The sequence below is a fragment of the Talpa europaea genome (genome assembly GCF_964194135.1).
Source record: "Talpa europaea genome assembly, chromosome: 1".
Classification (NCBI taxonomy): domain Eukaryota; kingdom Metazoa; phylum Chordata; class Mammalia; order Eulipotyphla; family Talpidae; genus Talpa; species Talpa europaea.
In genome coordinates, this window is record NC_140073.1 from 142,143,027 (window position 1) to 142,169,117 (window position 26,091).

At 38.4% G+C, this 26,091-nt stretch overlaps 1 protein-coding gene across 1 annotated transcript in view; it reads left to right on the top strand.

Annotated features, from left to right (window-relative positions):
* Window positions 1-26,091, top strand: part of XRCC5 (X-ray repair cross complementing 5) — a gene marked incomplete at both ends in the record, with an annotated part of 78,101 nt that overhangs the window by 17,421 nt on the left and 34,589 nt on the right. Inside the window, 7 exons of the mRNA XM_084259681.1 lie at window positions 2-140; window positions 3,902-4,014; window positions 5,041-5,103; window positions 8,947-9,084; window positions 10,198-10,288; window positions 12,874-13,007; window positions 22,399-22,595. Coding sequence (XP_084115807.1) covers window positions 2-140; window positions 3,902-4,014; window positions 5,041-5,103; window positions 8,947-9,084; window positions 10,198-10,288; window positions 12,874-13,007; window positions 22,399-22,595 — 875 coding nt within the window. The remainder of the gene's footprint in view (window position 1; window positions 141-3,901; window positions 4,015-5,040; window positions 5,104-8,946; window positions 9,085-10,197; window positions 10,289-12,873; window positions 13,008-22,398; window positions 22,596-26,091) is intronic.

Sequence of the window (26,091 nt, forward strand, 5' to 3'; positions counted from 1 at the left end):
GATCACACAAGAGAAAGTTAAAAAGGCTTGGACAGTTGTGGATGCAAGAACCCTGAAAAGAGAAGATATACAAAAAGAAACAGTGTACTGCTTGAATGATGATGATGAAACTGAAGTTCCAAAAGAAGATATTATTCAGGGTAAAGTATGCCAATGAGAATTTTTACATCTGCCTAAAAAGAGATTTTCTTCAAGGTGATATGAGTCAGATTAGTGTTTGTAGTATTATTTGTTCAGTGTATTTCTCTAAGTTGTAGAGAGAAAGTGATCTTAGGGGGCCATGTGACACTGGGTCTTCAGCTCCACTGTTGTGTCTGAGAGAGGAAGTCTCCCAGGACCACACTTGAGTGTTTAGCTCTCTACACGCAGGACAGCACCCGGGCCTTTTTTTCAAAGAAAAAGTTTGAAACTTACCTAACTAGGAAAATGCTTATATTAATGTGGCTGAAGCAAGTTTTTTTGTTGCTTATATCTTGTTTTTGACTTTCATGATAATTATTTCACTGAGTGCCGATTTTAGGGCATATATCTTGCCAGTTATACACTCTTGATATAATTTAGGGGATAAGCAAAGTTAGTTGTGTTTATATATTTCTTTGTGTTCATAGGATCTTTAAGGTTGTGCTTTATATATTTTGCCCCTTTGATCTATATTGTGTGTCTAGATAGCTTCTCTATCCAGAGAGCTTAGAGGTTGAGAGTACCTGAATGTTCAAGAGCTAAAATTATAAGATACCAAATAAGATAGAAGCAGGGCCTTTACATAAATTTAATGTCAGTCTGTGTGCTACCAGTATAGTTTTAATTTGCAAGCCTTGGAAAAAGGTTCTTTCATCTGTGGCACTGAAATATTGTGTGTTTGCGTATGTTTCTATGTGCTTTAGGGGCAGCAGGGGGTGAGTGGTTAAAGGTGATGGCTATGGTTCCTTTCTTTCTCCTGATGAATTATGTGTGGAATATAATTAATATCCTAAAAATTCTACCAATCCTTTAATTCAGTTCAGTAGTATATGTACTTATTTTATTAACATGAATTTTGGGGTCAGACCTGGGTTAGAATCCTGGCTCCATCACTAGTTAGTCATTTGATCCTGTCAGGATGACCTGCCTATAGCAGGAAGAATAGCGTGATTAAAGGTATAGAACTAGGAAAGTGCCAGAACTTCTCAGTGATACAAGTAGTTGGGTTGATGTATGGGGCATATACAGATTAGTACTCCAGGTTAGTATCTTAACAGGCAACCTGAATTTTCTCTTTTAATCTTCACAACAATCTAATGAATTACTCTTGTTATTTCTATTTTACAAATAAGAGAATGAAAGCCAAAGGACATTCATTAATGTATTCTAAATTATAAAGCTAGCAACTAGCAGAACTTGAACCCAGGGCTGTCTTACTTCAGTCTGTGTCTCTACATACTGGTCTGAAGTAAAAGAACTTTGAATAACAGGCTGAAGAGTTTATGCTTAATTTTGAAAGCAACAGAGAGCTGTTTATAGTTTGGGGGAGCAGAGTGTTACTGGGGCTGTGTTTTAGAAAGATTAATATAATAGCTGGATATATGATAGCTTAGAAGGAGAAGGGATTAGAGATGAGGGTGCTGATTCTTTTGGTTGTAAACAAAGAGAGTTCTGGCTGTCATAGGCTAAAAGGACATCTATTGGTAGAACAATGGAGAGAGAAGAGTTAAAAACAGCTTTAAGTTCAAAGAGCATACATCTGTACTTTTCTCTCATCTTTTTGCAGTTACCCACACACTTCCTTTGCCAGTCCTCCACTCTACCCCCTAATATGTGAGTTCTCTTTCTTGGAGAGACTAGTACATGTGGACAAAGGAATAGAGTTGTATGTAGTAGTCTAGTCTATACTTTTTGCCATACAAAAAAGTTAGTTATTGATTTGCTCTTTAAGTGAACCAAGAAACTCAAGACAATTTTTTTCTTTTCTTTTTTTTTTTTTTAGATAATAAATTTTATTGTTATATTCCCCATACAATTGCAGCCCCCCCATTCTGACCCCAATCCCTCCCCTCCCGCCCCCGCCCCCCTAAAAGTGTCTCTGGTTCATAGTTTTTTGTTGATTTTGATTTTCACTTTCTTACAGTTATTCATTTTCCTGGTCCCTTATTTAAGTTTTCTAGATTCCTGCTATGAGTGAGACCATCCGGTATTTTTCTTTTTCTTTTTGGCTTATTTCGCTGAGCATGATCCCTTCCAGCGCCATCCATGTTGCTGCAAATTGCATGTGTTTATCTTTTTTGAATGCTGAGTAATATTCCATGGTATACATGTACCACATCTTCTTGATCCAGTCATCTATTTTTGGGCATTTGGGTTGTTTCCAAAGCTTACCTATTGTAAACAGTGCTGCTATAAACATAGGGGTGCAGGTGTTCTTTGGAATGGATGTTTCTGTGTCCTTTGGGTAAATACCTAGGAGTGGAATTGCTGGATCATATGGAAGCTCTATGTTTAGTAGGTCCAGAAATCTCCACACAGCTTTCCACAGTGGTTGGACCAGTTTACACTCCCACCAACAGTGCAGAAGAGTTCCTTTTTCTCCACACCCTCGCCAACATTTGTTGTTGCTAGTTTTTTTTAATATGTGCCATTCTCACTGGTGTAAGATGGTATCTCATGGTAGTTTTGATTTGCATTTCCCTGATGACAAGTGATGTTGAACATTTTTTCATATGCCTGTTGGCCATTTGCATTTCCTCTTCAGAGAAGTTTCTTTTTTTCACAAAAATCTGCAAAGAGCTGATGAGACTCAACAACAACAAAGAAAATAATCCAGTCAAAAAATGGGCAGAAGAGCTAAAAAGACAATTTTAATTGTAATTTTCAACATTCTGTTAAAGAATTCAAGTGGAATTCTTGGTGACAGAGAAAAGTTAGAAAAAATCCTTGGGTTTAGATACCATTCTTAATCATGTGCCTTATATTTCCCTGTCAAGTTTACCTTGGGTTTTTTTTTTAAAGACATATAAAAATAGAAATGTGTTTCTTTTTCATTAAACCCACAGTAATAACAGATTGTCAGAAACAAATACCAGATTATAGACCCTGCCCCAAATGTACAAGTCTCTTTGTTTCTTGGAGTGAAAATGCGTGTAATTTTCCTTTCCATTTACCCAAAGCCAGAATCTCTGGGTTTAGATGTTCTTCCTACCAGACACAGTTGAGTATGTGTTGAAAGGGCATGACCTTCCATGCAGAGCATAGGCCCCGGGAACAAGCATGGTTAGGGTTTTTTGTTACATTTTACAGAAGCCAAGAATAACCTGAAAGTATGAACTAAGCTAAGTGATTAAAAAGAAAAAAATAATCTAATCACTGGGAAAAAACACATTTAAATGCAGAAAAATATCCAACTTACCAATTATATGTTTCTAAATGAAAGACTTTTCTTTGGCTTCTTCTATTTATTAGGCAGTTGTACATCTCCACCATGCACTTTTTAGATTATTTTGTTCTGAAAATTTCCTATGGGCATTCTTCTCTGTGGTCCCCAGGTTTCTGAACAAATGTGATCTTGTTATTATGTTTACACATCATGCTTGTACTTTATTCATCCATGACTTATCTTTGGAGGATAACTGGTACATTGCATTTTCTACATTCTTTCTTCTAGACTGGATAGTCATTAAGGTAACTAGATTGCAGAAGATGCTACTTAAAAAATGTAATTAGATTTTAATCACCTCTGTATTGTATATATTGTCTGTGTGTCTTCTGCTTCTTTTCCCCATTGATCATGAGGGGCAGTAATTTGATTCCAGGGAATAGTATATAGAGGCTTGATCTGGAGTGCATGTATTGTTAATGTATGTGTAGGACTAATTTCAGCTTGTGGAAAATGTGGTCTCATATGCTTAACAGATGCACCTTTGTTCTCTAGGGTTCCGCTATGGAAGTGATATTATTCCTTTCTCTAAAGTGGATCAAGAACAAATGAAATATAAATCTGAGGGGAAATGCTTCTCTGTTTTGGGATTTTGTAGATCTTCTCAGGTACAGCACTTATTCTGCTAATTGTAAACAAAATAAATGAGCTTTATCCTTATTATTTGAGATGATATGCTTTTGATGGGTCCTTTTATTTATAATATATATTTATCTCACTCAGTTTTTCTAAAATGTAATCTATGGTTAGTGTTGCTTTTTGGTTTTTGAAGAGAAACAGTGCTGCAGTGCACATAAGAGTGCAGATTTTGTTTCAAATTAATGTTTTTGTGTCCTTTGGGTTGATCCCCAGGAGTGGAATTGCTAGGTCTGCAGTATTTTTTTTTTAGTTTAACTATTTTCCCTTCCTCCACTTCTGCCCCTGTAATTGGTTCTTTGCCCAGGTCTTTCTTCCTGATTCGTCAGTGCCTTGTCATTGCTCTTAGGGTAACTTCCAAATCACTTAATATTGCTCATAACAGACTCTTGAGCTGATACTTACAATCTCACTAATCTAATTTTCACCTTTCCACTTACACTGTGACGCTGTACCACTCTAAAAGCAGTTCCCCAAATTTATGGTGTTCCAATGTCTCTCCAGCCATATTCTCACTGTTATCCCTGCCTAGGATACTTGTGCCCAGTCTTTTCTCTGAGGTCATTCCTATACATACCTTAAGTCTTGACTTAGGTGTCTTCATTTGAGGAAATTTTCCCTGATCCCCATGACCATGCTAGATGCCTCTCTCATGTGTTTTTATAGCACCAAACTGTAATATTACATTCTTTGCTCTTGTACAGTACTGTAACATTGCAGTTAATTTCATATTTCTCTATTTGAGCTCCTCAGGACAAGACTAGATCTTGTTCATTATTGCATTTACAGTGTCGGGAATGATGTTTGACATATGCTGCATGCTCAGATATTTATTGTGTTGAATTGAAAATAACCTCAAGAAGTGGGTTGTTTCTAGTGTCTGAATATTTTTTAGTATGAGCATTTTGAACTAATTACCTCGTAATGTGTGGCATTGTGATTATATGTATTGCTTCTTTTGGATAAAAACCAATTATTTTCCTCACTTACTCTTATAGGTGCACAGGAAATATTTTATGGGACATCAAGTTCTAAAGGTTTTTGCAGCAAAAGATGATCAGGTAAGTTGACAGTGGTCTCTGAGATAGTGCTAAAGAGAATTGAATTGACATTTGAGGTGGGTTGTTAGGGGGCTTTTTTATAATTTGAAATGACATTAATTTTCACAAAGCCATGGGAAAATTCACTGACCTTTAACTCTGAAAATGGAGAAAGATAAATGAATTTGTCATAGTGGGAGCATAAGGCCTAAAAACATACTCCTGCAGTTAATACTCATACTCCCAGTGAGTATTAAAAGCATTTGAACAAACACATTTAGGTGTAGGAATCTCCTGGGCAAATGTTTAGGGGGGCTGGGGTCAGGTTGACATTTCCATCTTCATTGAACATTAAGTACTGGTTTTAGCATCCTGGAGATGAGTTTCACTGACTCATTGGATCACTTCTGTCATTGAGAAATTTTCCCTCTTTCTTTACATTTTTTTCCCACCTCCCTAAGTGATTCTGTTTTTAGGCTGGTTTTTGCCTGGCTGTTGCATTTACACCTGCCCTCTCTGTTAATATTTTCTTTTTAGCCTGCAAATCAGAACCTGTTACTTTCTTGGAGCTGTTGATCTTAAGTGGGTAACTGTGGTCTAATGTTTGTTTTAGACCACTTGCTTACGCAGGTCTCCAAGTTCTAGAAGTATTTGCATTTGAAATTAGTAAACTGTAGAAGGATTGTTTGGTGGGGGGAGAGAAAAGGCAGTGGTGAAAGTGATTGAGTCCTCTTAGTTCTCGTTTTCCCTTCACATCTGACTGGTGGCTGGCTGTTGATCTTGTGAATGGGTATACAGTGATTCTATTGGGATAATCAGAATTAGGAGAAGAAAATGCTTGGCTCCACTCAGTACTGAATAGATTCATTAGGACAAAAAAGGCATATGTGACTCCTCAGATTTGACAGTCCTACTTTATAGATTTTTTTCTGAATCACATCTTGTTGAGAGTTGTGCAGTTCTGGTATATGCTGTTAATACAACTTAACTGCATTTTCTACTTCTGAAGTTTTAACTCCTGCTTATTATTCCTTTACACAAAGAAAATTCTCATAACTTCGTGTAATTGCTAGATATTCAGTCAAGTATATTGTATCACAAAGCTGGTATTGAGGTGCAGGTGATTATCTGGACTTTGCTAGCTAAGGGCAAGCTCATGGCTTGCATAATTCAAATCCAGACTCATACAGACTCTGTAGATTATATAGTCACTTTGAGGTTACTCAAAGAAAAGAAAAATTTCATCTATTTGCAAAGGGCTACTTTTTGGTGTTAATTCTTAAGGTCATAGTCAAAGAATAATATTAACCAATTGGCACTCATAAAATAAGCAGGAGAGTAAGGAACACCATGTCATATGAGGACTTCCAATAATATGCATGGAGAAGGCTTGTGTCAGTAGACAGGTTAGTAGGAAGGATAACCGACATAATGGCCCTTTTCATGTTTTGGAGGATTATTCTGTGGAATACATACTAAAGTATGTTTTCTATCAAATGATATATTGGAACCAACAGGTGGTGGTGTTGTTCAAAGTGAATTATGTTGTCAACAAGAATTGCTCTCTCCAAAAGGATTGGCTCCCTGGGCAGTATCGGATTCCCATGCTAGTAATTTTCCAAACAGTCTTTTTTGCCACCTGTTGGATGTTGGGGTGGGAATTCCTTCTTCCTATGGGTTATTAAACTAGAGGTACTGCTGGTTTTCAACTCAAGTGTTCCATGAGTCTGTGAATAATTCCTTTAAAAATGTGTTTCTTCTGATCATTAATATGTAATTTTTTTGTATAGAGAATCTATACTTTTATGTGCTTATTTGTACTGTGTATGAAAGAGAAGGGGAGAAAAGAAAGGGAAAGAAATGAAACTTTGAGTTGTTTTTACAAGGTAGTATTGTGTTATAGCTGTCACTTACTACCCCATCCTTCCTGACTTTAAATATCTCAGTTGGTCCTATCAAAGACACCTGAATAAAAAATTGCACATACACATTGGAAGTAATCTCTTCTCCAGATTCCCATTGTGTTTATCTGGTCTCTTGTATGGGAATATACACATTCTGTATTTGGTAGGTATTTCATTTCTGCTAGTGAAGAATGTTTTGCTCAGTGAGATCAAGGACTAATCTTTGTTATCTTACTGGGCCTAAGACAGTACCTACCAAAAAATAGGCACTAAGTAAATATCCTTGAATCAAGCTGAGAAGGTAATAAATCTCTCATGAAATCTGTAGAGGCTCTTGATGGCATAAGATTTTAATGGAGGAAATGGGACTATATATAGCTAAGTTTGATAAAGGTTAGCAGTAATACTGAGAAAAGTATAAAGTGTTTGGGGAATTATTAAGAGGGAGAGAGATGACTAATGCAAATCTGAAGCAGGGGGCTGATTTATTGAACCTACAAAGTGGGTTAGAAGCTAGATAACCAGAGATTTAGAGAACGTATTCTAGCTTAGAGATAATTATGCAAGTAGAAAGCTAGCTACAGAGGAGAGAAAGTACCAGACCCACCCAGAAGTAATCATTAGCTCAGTGAGGCTGAAATACAGGAACCATAGATGGTTTTTTGTTTTTATTTTGTTGTTGTTTTTTCTTTTTTAAGATTTATTTTTTATGCATACAAGAGCTGGGGTACAAGATGCAGCGGGTGAGAGGATTCACTAGAGACAGAGCGGGGAACAGAGCAGGCAGACTAACTGAAATACACTGCTGAGGGAAGCAGCAGGCGAGGCAGGAAAGGTCCGCTTTGCCATATGGTTTGCTCCCTGGCCGGCCAGGGATAAAACTCGTGCTGCAGAGGCTGCGGATTGCTTCATAGTACGATGCTCAACCCCTTGTGCCACCAGGGAGGTCCCAGTTTTTTTGTTTTTAAAGATTTATTTATTTATGCATAGAAGAACTGGCGTGTAGGCCAGAAGTACAGGGAATGAGAGGACTCACCAGAGACAGAGTGTGGAGCAGAAAAGGCAGATCCACTGAAATATACTGCCAAGTGTAGCAGCGGTGAGGCTATGCCATATATGGGCTAGCTCCCTGGCTGGGGATCAACTCTGGCCACACCAGTGACAGCAAGACAGTGCCGACACTTAACCCCGACTTAACCCATGGGAGGTATGTAAGGAGGCCCCATTGGAGGTTTTTAAGGAAGAAATGGCATGATGAGCTCTCTGAACAGGGGTGTAAGTGGTTGATTGAAGAAAATAGGTAGATTTTAGAAACAGCAGAGAGGCTGAATTGGTAGAGTTTGTTGAACACTTGAAGGTGAAGAATGAGCAAGGTGGAATTATCACAGACTTGGGGTTTCTGGTTTGGCTGACTGGGAGATGGTGTTAATGGAAGTAGGGAATACAGGGGGGAAATGGGGGAGAGACAGTTTAGTTTTGGTCATGGATAGTTTGGGAAACCTGGGGTAAACTGTGTGAGATATGTACCTGCTTAGATAATCTAGACAATGTAAGGCAGGCTCTTAGGAGAGTTTTAAAGCTAAATATACACTTTATTCATCAGCTCACGGGACATGGATAAAATAATCCCCAAGTATTAGAGTGAGGGAAAGAGAGAAAGGCCACAAGCAGAACTGTAAGAGGAATTGGAAGAACTGGGGGAGAAGTAACCCACAAAGTAAACTAATAACAGAAGATGTTTCTGAAGCCAAAGAAGGAGAAAGAGTAGAGAAAAGGGCAGGAATGGGGAGATGCTACTGAGAGGCCATACACGTAGAATGGGAACCATGTTTTTGGCAACTAAGTGATCGTAGGTGACTTCATAAGATGATTTCAATATGGAAGTGGGGCAAATACTTAGTTGTGGTGTGAAAATTCTGGCATGTTGGGGATGTGCTAATGCTTGCACCTTTCTCACCAGGCAGCAGCAGTTGCACTTTCCTCCCTGATTCATGCTTTGGATGAATTGGACATGGTGGCCGTAGTTAGATATGCTTATGACAGAAGAGCTAATCCTCAAGTTGGTGTGGCTTTTCCTTATATCAAGGACACCTATGAGGTAATACCCACAGCATTTTTTCATTCATGTTGATTTTTTTTCTTTCACTCCCATTATTCTAAACAGTGCTTGTCAACTATTATGTGCATGGGAATTATTTCAGGAGCTTCTTAAAATGCAGGTCCTGATTCTGTCTGTCTGGGGTGCAGCCTGAGAGCCTCCATTTCCACAGACTCCCACGTAGTGCTGATACTGCTGGACTGTGAACCACAGTTTCATTTGCAATGAAAGAACATAAATTATAAAAGTATGTAAGGAGCTTTGTATTAAATCAAATAAGTAAAGGTTAACTATGACCTTCTGTTTGCTCAGTGCAGTGACCTTCTCTTGGTTCTCATCCTTCATGATTTCTCAGCACCTAATGGGAATAGAGATTATCTCCATTTTTACAAATGGGGTCTATGGATAAAGGTTGAGGGTGTGATTTTGTGATCCTTGTGAAATTCACTTTATTGAGGCTCATCTATTTAAAAATACATGTCTCGATTCCTCACCATTTCCTATTTCTCAGAACTTACTGTGGCTGGACTGGAAAGAGAAGGCAAATATCTTGACTTCTAATCACCTTGACTCCTTACTTATATTAGTCCTGCATTTTGCAGATATTCTTTGACAGTCTTTCTTTAAACATGTCTTTAATGTTTACCATATTCATATTGTTTACAGGTGTGTACAGCTATTAGCAGAAATAAAAATATTTTACTTTCAGTGTACCAGACTTGACCTATCAGATTTTTTTTGAAGATTTTTTTTTATTTATGCATACAAGAACTGGGGTGCAGGCAGAGGTGCAGGGGGTGAGAGGATTCACCACAGATAGAGTGGGGAGCAGAACAGATGGATCTACTGAAATATACTGCTGAGGGGAGCAGCAGGCAAGACAGGAGAGGTCTGCTGCACCATGTATGTTAGCTCCCTGGCCAGGGATCGAACTCATGCTGCAGTGAGACTTGACAGCTCTGAGACTTTAACCCCAGCACCACCAAGGAGGCCCCTGACCTATCTGATTTTTAAAATACTTTTGCTGAGCCTCTTTCACAGCATTTGAGACAAGTTTTGTATTTTTGCATTAATTTGATGGTTTTTGCTTTTACTACCTTTCTTTCTCCTTAGTGTTTGGTGTATGTGCAGCTGCCTTTTATGGAAGACTTGCGGCAATACATGTTTTCATCCTTGAAAAATAATAAGAAATACACTCCCACAGGTGAGTTTATTTCTATTTTGTTCACTGATGGTCTGTAAACACAGACTGTTCTTGGGAAATCACCTGTCTGCTAGACAGGTGATTGGAGCCAGTGGTTGGAGCCAGAATTTCACAGGGTGGAACTAGTTGGATTCCAATTGTGCACTCATGGTGAGTAATAATGAAGGTGATTGGATTCATCATGTTTTTTCAGTAGTGGGGGCACTCTGTAGTGCCCCCTTCTCACTTAGAGCTGCTATTTAGGGCACAGCTTGCCAGAAATGACTATCCGTTCTCTAGTTGTGAGTTCTCTAGATTGTGCCCTGCTGAGATGGACTGATGTGTAGTATCAAGCCTGTGACTGTAGTGTCCTACATAAAATTTGATGTAACTTTGAACTCAGAGTGACAGTGATGGATATTTGGCTTTTCTCTCTGCTTGCTCTTTGTAGTTGATAGTTAACAGTTCAATTCTTGTTCCTTATTTCTGGCTTCCAGGAGTTACTTGGAGCTTGATGAAAAAAAGGCCTTTATTAAGCCCTCAGATGTGAGGGCACTACACAGAATGATTGTCACAAATGTATAGCCTGTCTTCCCAAGAGCTCACGGCTTAAGACGGTTGTAGTCAAATATGATAGTGGGCTGAAAGAAGGGAACATACTCCAAAAACCACGAAGTGATGATTTGATGTTTTATTGTGTAAGTTTAAATCTGTGACCATGTAGAACTAGGGAATTGTGAGACGAGTCTCAGAACTGGGTTCTTCTGTGTGTCTTTTGGTTAGACCCCCGTTTCTCCCGGACGGATCCCTAGGACTTGTATCTTTATCTTCCTTTGGAAATTAGTCTCTCTGCATCATGGTAGAGCCAAGCGTGGACTTGAATGTATAGAAGCTGCCACTGTGTTAGTATTCTGTCTCCACTTTTTGAGAATTCCATACTTTAAATAAGTACAATACTGGAAAGAAAAGAACTTTATTGTGAAATTATCTTATAGTATAAATCATTCACTGAGGATCTAAAACATTAACTATCTTTGAATTTTTTGAATTATCTTCTATTAGTTAATATGTTTTTGTTTGCATTTTCTCCATTGGAAAAATGTATCATTAAAACTTGGCATATTTCCAAGTAGACATTTATGTAGGGGTACACCATGCCAAAGTGATCTGGCCTGATGATAGCTTGTAGTAGCAGATAGAAAATCATTAAATGTTCACACACATAGATACCACCTCCTACCTTTTGCCCTGAAGTAATTAAGATGGTGACGGCTATGCCTTTGCCTGAAACATCCCCAGGAAAGTCCAAGAATGGGGTAGAAGGATCCCATGATAAATATTCATAGGCGCCTTCATTTTGTAGCAGCTGTACAAAGGGATATTTGAAAAGGTGACGAATAGAAGCGTAACACGCCATTTAGGAACTGCTAACTCTTTCCACCTTTTGCCTAGTAACCATGAATGATCGAAGAGTAGCACTTCAACTTTTAATAGCTGGATTGATGCATGAATCAGCAGAATGAAAGTTACACATGGTAATTTAGGTGGAACAATTTGGGGGAGAGTTGCCTTTCATCCCACATTGCTTTGGGCCATGCTGTTTCCATTGACTTGGTGGATTTTTTTATTGCAAAGCACTTGCTTTCTGTTAGGTAGGAGAGACATGAAGAAGAGGATGTCATGTTACGTTCTCAAGGATCTTCAGTTTAGAGGGGGATCAGATACATATGCATATATGCAGAGTGTGATTAGTGATTAAATTTTTTTTTTAAGATTGATTGATTGATTGATTGATTGATTGATTGATTGATTTATACATGCACTGAGTACAGTCAGAAGCGCGGGAGGGTGAGTGAATTCACCAGAGCGGGGAGCAGAGCAGGCAGAAGGACCGAAATACACTGCTGAGGGGAGCAGTGGGCGGCAGGAGAGGTCCGCGCGCCATGTGGGACCCTCCTCTGGTGGCCGGGGAGCAGCCAGGGAACAAACCGGCACTGCGGAGGCTGCGGGCAGCTTCGCAGCCCAGCGCTTAACCGCTGCGCTGCTGGGGAGGCCCATTAGTGATTAGGTTTTAAGAGGAAAGAGCTCATTCTGACTTGAGAAGATTGTCCAGTGGTGTCCTGTTAAGTTGGTACAAGTTGTATTAAGTCCTAATAAAGCCTGAGCTTCATTACCAAAAGGTTTTTTTTTCTTCTTTTTCTCTTTATAAATTTTTTCCCCTTGAGCTAATTATAATTGTTTTGAATATTAACTCATCAAATTCTGAATATTTTGAATCACCACATGGAAGGGTTTTGTGTGGCTTTGGAGCATTCCTTTGAAACAAGCTCTTTTACTTATTATAGTCCATTGTCAAAGGTTCACAAACTGGTAGAGCTGGAAAGGCTCCATGAGACTAGCCACTCTAAATAGCTCTTTTTACAAGTAAGAAAGCTAAGACTAAGGTAAGTGATTTGCATAACTAGAGAGTGTTTGGGGCAGATCCAGGACAGTATAACCAGCCAATGTTTCTGTCAGTATCTGTGAATGGAAAACATTTCTTTTAGTGGCGAATAATGGAGGTTTTCATAATATGATTTCTACTTCTCTCTTTGTCTTTGCTTCAGAGGCACAGTTGAGTGCTGTTGATGCTTTGATTGACTCCATGAGCTTAGTAAAAAAAGATGAAGAGGAGGATACCATTGAAGACTTGTTTCCGACCACCAAAATTCCAAATCCTCACTTTCAGAGATTATTTCAGGTGAGAGAAGAAAGATGAGCCTGTCATTTTTTTAAATATATTTTATTTTATATACTTCTTCATCATTTTTCATTTTTGCACAATGTATATTCCCCATACAATTCCCACCCCCCTTATTTTGACACTAATCCCTCCTCTTCCCCCCCTGCCCCCGCTCAGTGTGTCTCTGGTTTATAGTTGCTTGTGGATTTTGATTTTTTCTTTATTATAGTTAGTCTTTTTCCCGGTCCCTTATTAGGTTTTCTAGATTCCTGCTATGAGTGAGACCATCCGGTATTTTTCTTTTTCTTTCTAGCTTATTTCGCTGAGCATGATCCCTTCCAGCGCCATCCATGTTGCTGCAAATGGCATGAGTTTATCTTTTTTGATTGCTGAGTAATAGTCTACTGTGTATATATACCACATCTTCTTGATCCAGTCATCTGTTTTTGGGCATTTGGGTTGTTTCCATAGCTTAGCTATTGTAAATAGTGCTGCTATAAACATAGGGGTGCAGGTGCCCTTTTGAATTAATGTTTCTGTGTCCTTTGGGTAAATATCTAGGAGTGGAATTGCTGAATCATATGGAAGCTCTATCTTTAGTAGGTTGAGGAATCTCCACACAGCTTTCCATAGCGGTTGGACCATTTTGCACTCCCACCAGCAGTGCAGAAGAGTTCCTTTTTCTCCACATCTTTGCCAACATTTGTTGTTGCTAGTTTTTTTAATATCTGCCATTCTCACTGGTGTAAGATGGTATCTCATTGTAGTTTTGATTTGCATTTCCCTGATTACATGTGATGCTGAACGTTTTTTCATATGCCTGTTGGCCATTTGCGTTTCCTCTTTGGAGAAGTTCCTTTTTAGCTCTTCTACCCATTTTTTGACTGGATTATTTTCTTTGTTTTTGTTGAGTTTCATCAGCTCTTCATAGATTTTTGTGATCAGTCCTTTATCATTAGTGTTGTGTGCAGAAATTTTCTCCCAATCAGTGGGGTCTCTTTGTTTTGGTTATTGTCTCTTTTGCTGTGCAGAAACTCTTTAATTTGATATAGTCCCAGCTGTTTATCTTTGCCTTCACTATCACTGCTTTGGGTGATGTGTCTATAAAGATGTTTTTGAGGTGCATGTCATGTAGTGTTTCGCCTATATTTCCTTCTATATATTTTATGGTTTCAGTTTTTATGTCTAGCTCTTTAATCCATTTTCAGTTGGTTTTTGTGCATGGATTCCTTGTATGTCTTTCTCTTGTCTTATTGCTCTGGCTAGGACTTCCAGGATTATATTGAAGAGCAGTGCTAAGAGTGGACATCTTTCTCTTGTTCCAGATCTTAATGGACATGCTTTCAGCTTTTCACCATTGAGAATGATATTGGCTATGGGCTTGTGATATATGGCCTTTATAATGTTGAGGTATGTTCCTTGTATCCTGAGAATTTCAAGGGCCTTTATCATGAATGGGTATTGTACTTTGTCAAAAGCTTTGTCAGCATCTATTGATATTATCATATGTTTTTTGTAGTTCTTTTTGTTGATGTGTTGGATAACGTTGATTGATTTTCAGATGTTGAACCATCCTTGTGTCCCTGGAATAAATCCTACTTGGCCGTGGTGAATTATCTTATGGATACATTGTTGGATTCTGATATCTAAAATTTTATTAAGGATTTTTGCATCAGTGTTCATTAGTGAGATTGGCCTGTAGTTTTCTTTTTTGTGTGTGTTGTCCTTGTTTGGTTTTGGTATTAGTGTAATTTTGACTTCATAGAACGTGTTTGGTATTATCCCTTCCTTCTCAATTTTTTGAAAGAGTTTGTGAAGGATAGGCACTACTTCGTTTCTGAATGTTTGGTAGAATTCATTTGTAACTCCATCTGGTCCTGGGCTTTTGTTTGTGGGGAAGTTTTTGATTACCATTTCCATTTCACTGCTTGTAATTGGCCTGTTTAGGTGTTCTATTTCTTCTTTATCTCACTTTAGGTGATTGTAGAGTTGTAGGAATTTGTGCACCCTTCTAGATTGTTGAGCTTGTTTGCATATAACTGTTCATAGTAGTTTCTGATTATTCTTTTGATTTCTGCTGTGTCTGTTGTGATTTCTCCTCTTTCATTTGTGATCCTATTTATTTGTGCTTTCTCCCTTTTTTCCTTTGTGAGCCTGGCTAGGGGTTTGTCTATTTTATTTATTTTTTCAAAGAACCAACTTTTGGTTTCATTGATCTTTTGGATTTTTTTTAGTTTCGATTTCATTTATTTCTGCTTTGATTTTTATTAATCCTTTTCTTCTACTGGTTTTAGGGTTTTTTTTTTGTTGTTGTTCTTTTTCTAGTTCTTTGAGCTGTGAGATTAGGTTGTTTCTGAGTTCTTTCTTGTTTCTTGATGTGAGCCTGTATTGCTATATATTTTCCTCTTATAACTGCTTTTCTTACGTCCCATACATTTAGGAAATCAGTGTCCTCCTTGTGATTCAACTCAAAGTATTTTTTAATTTCTTCTTTGATCTCCTCATTGTCCAGTGGTCTTCCAGTAGTGTTTCCACTAGGGTTCTTCCAGTAGGGTTTCCATCTCCATGAGGTGGGAGGGTTCCTTGCCTTCTTTTTATGGTTTATTTTTAGTTTGATGCCTTCATGGTCAGAGAAGATGGTTGGTATGATTTCAATCTTGGTGTATCTGTTGATATTTGTTTTGTGTCCCAGTATGTGATAGATCCTGGAGAATGATCCGTGTGCGCTTGAGAAAAATGTCTGCTCAGACTTTTTGGGGGTTAATGTTCTATACATGTCTGTTAAGCCCATGAGCTCTGGATCCTTCTTTAGAGCTTTAGTGTTCTTACTTAATTTTGGTCTTGTTGATCTATCCATTGTTGATAGGGTGTGTTGAAGTATCCTACTACATATGTGTTTTCTCTGATGTCTGTTTTCAGAGATGATAATACTTGTCTGATATATTTTGGTGCTCCTTCATTTGGTGAGTATATGTTAATGAGTGTTATTTCTTCTTGAAGTATTGTCCCCTTGATCATAATGTAGTGACTGTCGGGGTTTCTTATACCTTTTTGAGTTTGAAATCTGTTTTATCTGATATAGGTATAGCTGTTCCTCCCTTCTTTTTTGGTCCATTGGCTTGTAGGATTGTTTTCCATCCTTTTACTTTCAGTCTATTTCTATCTTTTGTAGTTAAGTGAGTTTCCTGGAGACAGCAAAAGGTTGGATTTTGTTTCTTTTTCTTTTCTTTTTTTTGATTTTGTTTCTTAATTCAGCCTGCAACTCTGTGTCTTTTTATTGAAGAGTTTAGTTCGTTTACATTTAGAGTTAATATTGCTATGTTAGCATCTGTTTTGCATTTTGTTTGTCTTTTCTCTGTTTTTATTTATTTTTTTAATAATTTTTTTTGTTGGTCTTGTTTTCATTCTTATTCATCCCTCTGTTGGTTCTGGCTTTAGGACTCCTTGTAGTATTTTTTGGAGTGGGGGTTTAGTCATAATGAAATTCTGGAGTTTCTGTTTGTCTGGGAAAGTCCTTATTCTTTCTTCATAGAGGAAGGAAAGTTTTGCAGGATAGGGGATTCTTGGTTGACGTTTGTTGTCTTGGAGTCTGTTGACTATGTCCCTCTACTCTATCCTTGGCTTAGTGTTTTTTTCAGAGAAGTCTGATGTTAGCCTGATTGGTTTTCTTTTGTATATTATATGTTTCTTCCCTCTTGTCGGCTTCATTATTTTTTCCTTGTCTTGGATTCTTGGGAGCTTTATTATTATGTGTCTTGCTGTATTTTTCCTTTTATCATGGAAGTTTGGTGTTCTTCCACTTCTTGTATGTCTATTTTCAGCTCCTTCTTCATGTTTGGGAAGTTCTCTTCAGTTATTTCCTTGAATATTTTCTCTGTTCCTATGTCTCTCTCCTCTCCTTCTGGGATTCCTATAAGTCTTATATTTCCTTTCCTCATGGAGTCAGATAGTTCCCCAAGTCTTTCTTCATTCTTTTTCATTCATACTTCTCTTTCCTTTTATGTTTTGGTTCTTTTTATTTTTTTCTTTTTATTTTTTAAAAGATTTATTTATTTATTTATACAATCACTGGGTACAGTCAGAAGCATGGGAGGGTGAGAGAATTCACCAGAGACAGAGCGGGGAACAGAATAGGCAGACTGACGAGGTACACTGCTGAGGGGAGCAGCAGGCGGCAGGAGAGGTCTGCACGCCATGTGGGACCCTCACCTGGTGTTTGGGGATTGAACTGGAGCTGCAGAAGCTGTGGGCCGCTTCGCAACCCAGCGCTCAACCGCTGTGCCACCTGGGAGGCCCCTGTTTTGGTTCTTTTTATTTCTGTGTCTTCTTATTTCTGGTTCTTTTTATTTCGAGAGTACTTATTCTTCCATTTCATCTATTCTGTTTTCACTGCTTTTCCCAGAGTTCTTTAGCTCCTCCATTAGTCCTTTGATCTTCTGCATTTCTTTCACTTCCCTCTTTAGGGACTCAATTTCATTCTTCTGATTGTTGATTATTTTTCCTTTGTCATTGTTTTCCTTTATGACTTCTGTCAGTTTTTAATCATGACAATTTTAAATTTTCTTACTAGAAGGCTCAGAAGTTCTTCCAAGTCACTGTTGTTGTAATCTGATGGGTGATTTTCTTTTTTGTGGTGTGTCCTTTCTCTGAGGATATACTTGGTTGCTTGTATTTTTTCTTCTTCCTGCTGCTCGTTTTCTGATATGTCCTATGCATTGGGACACTGTGTCATTGGCCAGCATCTTTTTGGTGTGCTCTTTCTGGGATATTGGAAACAGGTGGTCCAGTTGAGTCAAAAACTGTCATGCCAGAATTCCAGTAGGGCAGTGGTACTATGAATATGTTAGTGGTTGCTGTCACAGAGAATCTCCTCCTTCTGTATTTGTTTAATTCCAAGGTGGGTCTTGTGGTCCCACAGACTGCCCTGCGGTGCAGGATCACCTACTGGGCTCCAAATCACTGGATCCCCTTCTGGGCTCTGACTGGTGGCCAGATGGGGCCTGGCCTGTGGGGGCTTTTCAGCTCACCTCTGGCTGTGGGGGCAGCCCTTTCCCAGCTCCACGCGGTCTAGGTGCGTTCCTCAGGATGCCCATTTTTTTTTTTTTTTTTTTAATGAAAGCAAACAAACATCTTCATTCTCTGAGGTCCTCAGTTGCTCTATCTGCTTAATGGAAGGATAACACTTTCCCTTCCTACTAAAAACAAAAAAATTAAAATACTCTGAGATTTTAGAAAGAAGTAAAGTTTGGATGCTTTCTAATTTTTTTTCTGGAGGATGGCTAGTTTAAAAAAAAAAAACACAGAAGCACTTAATAAAAAACAGTGTATTCTTTTATGCCTTTTTTCAGGCTTTTCTATTTTATATGAGTAAGAACTTTCTTTGTTTTTATATCTAGATAGTAAAGATTTTTTATGAACTGTACAGTAGCATCACTACTGTAAAGGAAGAAGTGTTCCAGTGCCATATTTGTCAAAAACTTCATGATTACAGGTCAGCTACAGAGGTTATAATGTTATCACTGAGAAAACAAGGTAATGCCTGATGTGACGAGGGCATGCAGGCAGGAAAAGCATGAAGAAATGAAGGAAGTGTGATACGTTAGAGTGGAGAATAGTTCCTTTTGGTTGAAGAATAGACTCTATGGGAAAATGATGGAAAGGGTGGTAGGGAAGATAAATAGCAGATAGATTGTGAAGAACCAGTGGTTTGGGTTTTATCCTATATGCAGTGGATAATCACGAAAGGATTTTGTCAGCAGTTTATTGATGTGATTTTTAGAAAATAGCTAAGGAAGGATGTTAGGACATGGGACGTGGACTGGCGACCATTTAGGAAATCTGCAGCAGCCCACATGAAAGCTTGAATTAAAGCAGTGGCAGACAGTGGAGAAAAGAAAAATTAGAAGATAGAGTAGATAGGATTTAAGGGAATGAATGATGATGGTTGATTAAAAAGAGGAATTGAATATACAGGATCCTTGCTTGGGTGACTGAAAGGATGATGTCACCATTAGTTATAAAAGGAATATAGAATGAGCATATAGAAAAGGTGATTCACTTATTTTGTACAGGTGTTAGATTTGAGGTACCCATTGGCTATCCTAGTACATACAGCATATTGGCTGTACCCATTGGCTATCCTAGTACATACAGCCCATTGGAAACTAGAAATAGGGATTTAGAACATAGTAGAGAATTCAGGGCTAAATACGTAGATTTGAAAGTCCTCTCAGTTAAATAGAAACAGAAGTGAATGAGATCATCTGGGAGAGGATGTTGAGTGAGAAGGAAAGAATAGTCCTGAAGACCAACATGTGAGTGAGCAATTAGAGGTCGATAAGAGAAAGAACTGTTAAAAAACAAAGCAAATTTTGTCCTATTTCCACTCACTGAAGCAAATCAGACAGATAGAAAGAACTAGAGAAACTGGTTCCTTAAAAGGAATAGGAAAAGAACGTCCAGAAGGAATGAATAAGACTTTCACGACTGTGAGTAAAGGTGAGCAGGGCAGAGGGCCCTTAGTTTTGTAGGGAAGTCTTTGATGACTTAGGAGTCTCCACCGCAGCCCAGTGGGGGTAGCCAGGTGACAGTGCTGAGGAGAAAGCTTTGCTGGTGAACAGAAAGGCAGGACCCTGTGAGCCACAGAAGGATGTGGGACCTAGGAAGACATTCCTTTTCTTTCATGTAAATGAGAAATAATTGCAGCCGAGAGTAGGGGAGGGTAGGAGGTGGAAGAGGTTGATTTATTGGCAAGAAACTAATTCCAATTTTGGAAAGAAATGCTGAAAAATACATCTTTTAGCAAGTGTATAGCTAAAACTGCCTTTTAATAAATTGAAACAATATTGCTAAAACCAACCTATTAGTAACTTAGGCCACCTGCAGTTTTTCTATTGTCTATTTCAAAATATAAAAATCCCACCAAGGAACTACAGTTGCTTAAAAGAAAAATAAGGAGATTGGTCTTAACTTCTCAGCTATTAAAAAATGTCACTTTCTCATAACCTCACTTTAAAAAATGAATTAGGAATTTTTGATGGAATGAATTTTATATGTATCCTATTTAGCTTTATCTAAAATGTGACCTTTGAAAAAATGAGAGCTTGATGCTGTTGTAAAACACCTCTTGTAGGTCTTACTTATGGATGATGACATTGTTTAAAGGAATTGTCTAGAGTTCATACTGAAAGTCTAGAATTTTTTCAGCAGGGAGTCTGAGTAGGGTATTTGTCCATTTTTTATTATTTTTTTTATTATTTTCAAAATAAAAATATCAGTTGAGTATCACAGAATTTCCCAGAGTGTGTGAAAAGTAGTCTGCTGTGTGAAGTGTTTGATTACTACTTACATCCTTAGGGCTTTAAAGCTGTTTAAGATATTTTAATGAACTGAAGGAGAGCACTGTGAATTAAAAATTATGCACAAGAAGGTTGGGGGTAGATTCATAGAGTTTGGGATCATTTTGGTTTCCCCTTTTGCTTCACATTAAACAGGCCTGTTGTTATTGATGCTCAAGGGAAAGTCAGGTAATTAGAAAAGAGGAAAACAGAGGCAAACTCTGAAACGAATGAATATGCTATGGGGAAGGAAAACTTGTGATTGGTGTGTTATAACAAGGGAGCAACAGGTGAGGCTTCTAGAGGAAATTGGTACTTAATTCCTACTTCAGGGTTTTCTGAATTTATAGGATGTTGACTCTTACTATTTAAGCCTAAGTGTCTTTTTAGAACTGAATCTTCTAGCATGTTCTCAATGGAATTGGCAAACAAGTCATAAATAATATATCTTATGATATGAAACAGTATTTCAAAATTGAAAGAGCTCTTCAGCTCCTTATTTTTTTCTTCAGAATCACTAGTATGTATGTTGTCTAAAGGTGGGAACAGCAAGAACCTTGTTTTCCAACCTAATTTGGGGATTATTCGCTAACAAAAGAAGAGACATGTCAATAAAATGAGGTTTGTTTTTTTTTTTTTTTTTTAATCTTTCTGTTTCCTTAATAGTATCTCATACTATTGCTTACCTTCCTGTACTCCACTTAGAAGATCTTCTTTTCTGGGAAAATACCAGTATCTCAAAAAGCAATACCTGTGAGAGAAGCAGCTTGCTGTCCAGATTTCCACTCATGTGAACAATGGAGAAGCTGTACTGGCCTTTTTCTTGGCCTCACTCTCGTTGCTGCTTCCTGACACCTCTGATGACAAGGAGAATTCTGGGCAGAAGCACTTTATTCCTTCAGCCAGTGTCTGTTAGGTGCTTATATGTCAGACACTACTCTCAGTGGTTGGAATTCAGCAGCGTACAAGACAAACAAGAGCTCTACTTTCAAGAGGAAAGTTTAGATAAAAGACAAGTAAACTAGAAAATTATTAAGTTTAAATAGTGATAAATACTGTAAAAATTGTAAAATAATGGTAATGACAGAGCATGACTGCATGGTGGGAATCCTTATATAGTGTCAGGGAAGGCCTGAGATAATTCTTGAGCAAAGAAAATAATAATAATAATAATGAGATAGGCTAGTGCAGTTGAGATCTAAAGGGAGATGGAAGAGCAGGAGGAGCATTACTCATGGAACCAGAGGCTGGAATGAGCTGGGCATGTGAGGGAAGCTGCAAGGGCCCAGTTGAGCTGAGTGGTAGTCAGGAAGGAGAGTTACAGGAGATCCATGCAGGAAGCATCAGGGCCTCTCTTATGTGTGACTTTGTTAGATTTAGTAAGGACCTTGTTTTATGATGACTTTAGCCACAGTAGATGGAGAAGGACTGTGCACTGCTGGTGGCAGCCCATGTTGGAGGGCTTGGTGCCTAGACACAAGTGGTAATGGCGGAGATGGAGAGAAGTGGATAGAACAGTGGAGAAAAGCCCAGACTCAGCACTCGAGGGAGGTTGGGACAGACCCAGCATGCCTCTCTCTTTCACACCTTTTTCCTGGAACACGCTGAGCTTGGGCAGCTTCCCTTCAGCCACCTGTTTCATCTACTTCATGTTATTTTCTAAAACTGAGCGAAGGAGAAAGCACAGTATGCCAGAGGGAGGTAAAAGGGCTATAATCGAAAAGTTAGAATCCAAGATTGTCAGAGGCTCTTAGTAAAATTATGTGTCTTAGGGAACCTCGTATGTTCTCCAAGTAGTTAAAGCTGTAGCCTCTTTTTTTAAGATGAGGCTCCTTTCCAGGAGCTCTCCAGCTGGTAATGCTGCTAGACTTGGTCTGTTTTATGGTGGTTTGGGCATTACCAGTGTCCTACCAAAGACCATGGTTCTGGGCCTTCCTCTTTGTTCTCTTTTGTGTTTGGTGCCACTCACACAGCCATCCCAAACTAAAAACGGAGGATTCCTGAGCAGCGTGTGATGAAGCAAATATGATGTCTTTATCTCCATTTTAAAATCATTGTACTTTTCCCCACAGTGTCTGCTGCATAGAGTTTTACATCCCCAGGAACCGCTGCCTGCAATTCAGCAGCACATTTTGAATATGCTGGAGCCCCCCATGGAAGTAACAGCTAAATGTCAAATTGCTCTCTCGAAAATAAAAACCCTTTTCCCTTTGACAGAAGCCATCAAGAAAAGGGATCAGGTAACTGCCCAGGACATTTTCCAAGATAAGTAAGTACTCATTTTGGTTTCCTTTGACATTTTTGTACATAAAGTTGGTGACAGTCATAGAGGGTTCTGGAATTAAGTGTTGGTATTGAATTTGTGTGATCACAAAGGTGCAAGAATAAATAAACCTTTTGATATTTGACTCGAGTTGAGAATACTAATTTTTTTTTAATCTGCCATTATAGTCATGTTTTATCCTTGCTGATCACCTGGGACTTTCATGAGCATCAAATTCTGATGAATTATATGTAGGAAGGCTAAGCAGAGTTTTTGAGTTATCTGAGGGTAAATTTTACTCTTTTTAAAGTAAATGCTGGGCATGAGAGGAAAAGGTTGAACATCTTACATTTTTTTTTTTAGTTTTGAGGATAGGTGTCAGGAGAATATTAGGGAGATTTTTGATGCAAAAGAGGGAAAGGGGATGAAAAAATTTGTCCCTTTTTTAGCTGTGCAATTACTATGCCAGTGCTGTACTTGGGTATACCAATAGTAGTGTTTGTAAGTTAAGGTTTGTATAAAGCTTTTCATATAATACTTAAATCACACTTTCATGTAGTTATTATTTTGTTTCATGTATCAATTCCATTAAAAGTAAAACAGAAACAAATCAGCGGTTGTTCTTGATTATCTAGAATCATTTGGGTGTATGACATTGATTTTACCGGGAACAAGTTTGGTTATTGGTGACTTTCTCCTCAAATCAAAATGATCTGTTCATTACTTTGAATTTTGCATCCAGTTTTAAGAAACTTTTTTCTTTTTTTAAAGAAGACATATACTCCCCACAGTTGTATCTTTATTGACAAAGGAAATTTGTAAATATCCCAGTGGAGGAGTATTAGGTAATTTCCAGAACAGTTCATAGGGCTCTGAAAACTGTTAATTTAATAAATTATCTTCCAAGTTTTGAATAGAAAGCTTTGCATTTTCTGACTTTTTAAAGGTTAATATCCCAAGCTTTGTCGGAATTGTATAAAAGATCACAGGTGGGGTAGATTCTATGTGGGCATTCCTAATACCTGGAGTCTTACTGGGCTGGGGAAAAGGCATGGGGTGGCATTAGTCTACACTGCCTCCTTGTTGGCAGACCCTCACTAAAAATCCATTCTGCTTCTATCCTCTGCTATCTTCATCTAGCTGTATCACTCTAGATTAATATTGTACAACACTTCAATAAAATTCAAAGTCCTTTTCTTCCCATGACAGCCTTGCTTTAGTCTCACTGCAGTCATATGGCTATTCTCTTTCTGTGCACTAAAGCTCCAGGTCATATCTTGATTACCTTCTGGTATTATGGGAAAGAATTGGACCATTTTCCTCTCCTCCTATTGATTAAAATGTAAATTAGCTGGTTAAAAAAGCACACCACATAGACCCAGAAGGCTGTCGTTCTGTGATTTGATCCCTGCTGTGATTACACCTCCAGCTCTATTCCTACCACTCACTTCTTCAGGAAGCTTGAGTGTGCTGAGCTTCCTGTTCTTTGCTCCCATTCTAACTTAGCCAAGTAATCTGCTGGGACCTGAAAATTATCTCAGTCATATACACCCACTCATATTCCTATTCTCTACCCTTTCAGAAATCTTACTTTTTGAGAACTGCATAAATAATACATCTAACAAGTATTTATTGAGTACCTCCTGTATTGAAGAAGAATTACTGAATACCTTCTGTAAGGTTCTCAAAGTGCTCAGTATTTATAAGGCTTCAACCAGCTTTGGAAATGGTCTCCTTAAGATAAAGAATGGTTTGTGTAAAGTTAGCATCCCTATAAATAACCAGGGTAGATTATTTCCAGTATAGGGGTAAGGGGCTAAGATTGGAGACTGGGCAAATGTCTGTTCAGGAAGTGTCAGAGGCCAGAGGCCAAGATAAAAGCTCTGAACTGAGAATCAGTTTTCATCCCAGCTCTATCACTCTTGATCTGTTTTTGTTTAAGTAATTTTACCTTTATGAGAGTTTCTTCATCTAAAAACAGCCGGATATCAAGAGATTTATAATAATGGTCCTTGGTGTTAGAAGTGATTTCTTCATTTCAAGAGGGTAAGAGCACCGTCTGACATTATAGTAAAAAGTGTACTGAATATTACCCTTACTCTACAAAAACTTTGTTTCTCTTAATGTTGCTGGCAACTCTTGAAAAGAAAATTTCATCTTCAGGGGAAGAATTAGGACAGTCGAGGTCTAATCCTGCTAGTGCAACTAACTCATAAGTGATCTTGATTCTTTTTTGTCTCTATGCAGATTATTTAAAATTTTTTACTTTTTTTTCAAGTCCCCAAAGACTTCTCCCTACTTACTTTAAGCAGCCAGCCTCACCTGGTTACTGGTTAAGATGTCAGATTTGAGTCAAAGTGAGTTGGTTCCCTTGCTCTGCAGTGTGACCTTAGGTGCAAGTTGCTTCTGCTCCCTAAACCCCTGGGTAAATAGGGCTAATAGGAGTATCTGTCTCATAGTGTTGTCATGAGAACTCTTGGTCCTAGAGCCCAACATGGTGCCCGACACATGGTAGGAATGCCAGGTGAGGGAAGAAATGGTTTCTGAAGTCCTAGTCATAGCCCTGGTACATTTGTGATGAGTACAGAAATGATGATGATGGTTTCATTGATAATAGAGGCCAACGAGGGACCACTTTGGTTTTCTGCCCCCTCTTACCTAGAAACTTATCTATTGCATCCACCTTGTCTTCCTTCTTTCCCGTCTCAGTGGAAGAGGGTACTTCATCCTGTCCAAATTAATCTTTCCACTGATGTCCTGCAATGCCGTCATCTTTTTCATCTGGTACCTTAATTTCTTTCCTTTTTTCTATCTTTAGCTTTTCTTTCTGTACCAGCTCCTTTTCCTCCACACAATAACATTTCATTTCTTTCCCCTTAAACTAAATAAAATACCTCCTATTGTCTTCTTTCCATTTATAAGCCAAGCTCATTAGAAAAATCGTGTACACTGCTTGTTTTCCTAGCACTCATGGTCATGTGCTCCTGCACCACTGCCCCCAAATTGGTCTTCCAAAAGACTAACTGCTAAATTCAACACCATAGTTCTTAATCTTTCTTGACCTTTTTGAAGCACTTGACATTGTCAGTTATTCTTTCCCTCTCAAAACTCATGTATGTTCCTTAACTTCAGCTTCTCCAGATTTTTCTTTTTAAACCTTTGACAGCTCCCTCTCAGATTCCCCTGGGGGCTGTTTTTCTTTCCCCACTAGCCTTACATGGTGATACTTTGCTTGATTCATCAGAGAGAACTGACATTTACTGGACAAGGTAAGGTGCAGAATACTTTCCACACATTATCTGTTTGGATTCTCTTGGTCAGCTGGTGAGGTAGGTTCTTTTATTAACCCTATCATAGTGAGGCTTCGAGAAGATAAGAAACTTGCTCGGGATCACAACTGGTTAAGTGTTGGAGTGAAGATTTAAAGGCAGGCCATTAGACTCCAGAGCTTGTGCTCTTAGCTGTGATGTCATGTTGCCTTAGCAATGCTCATCCCAACCTC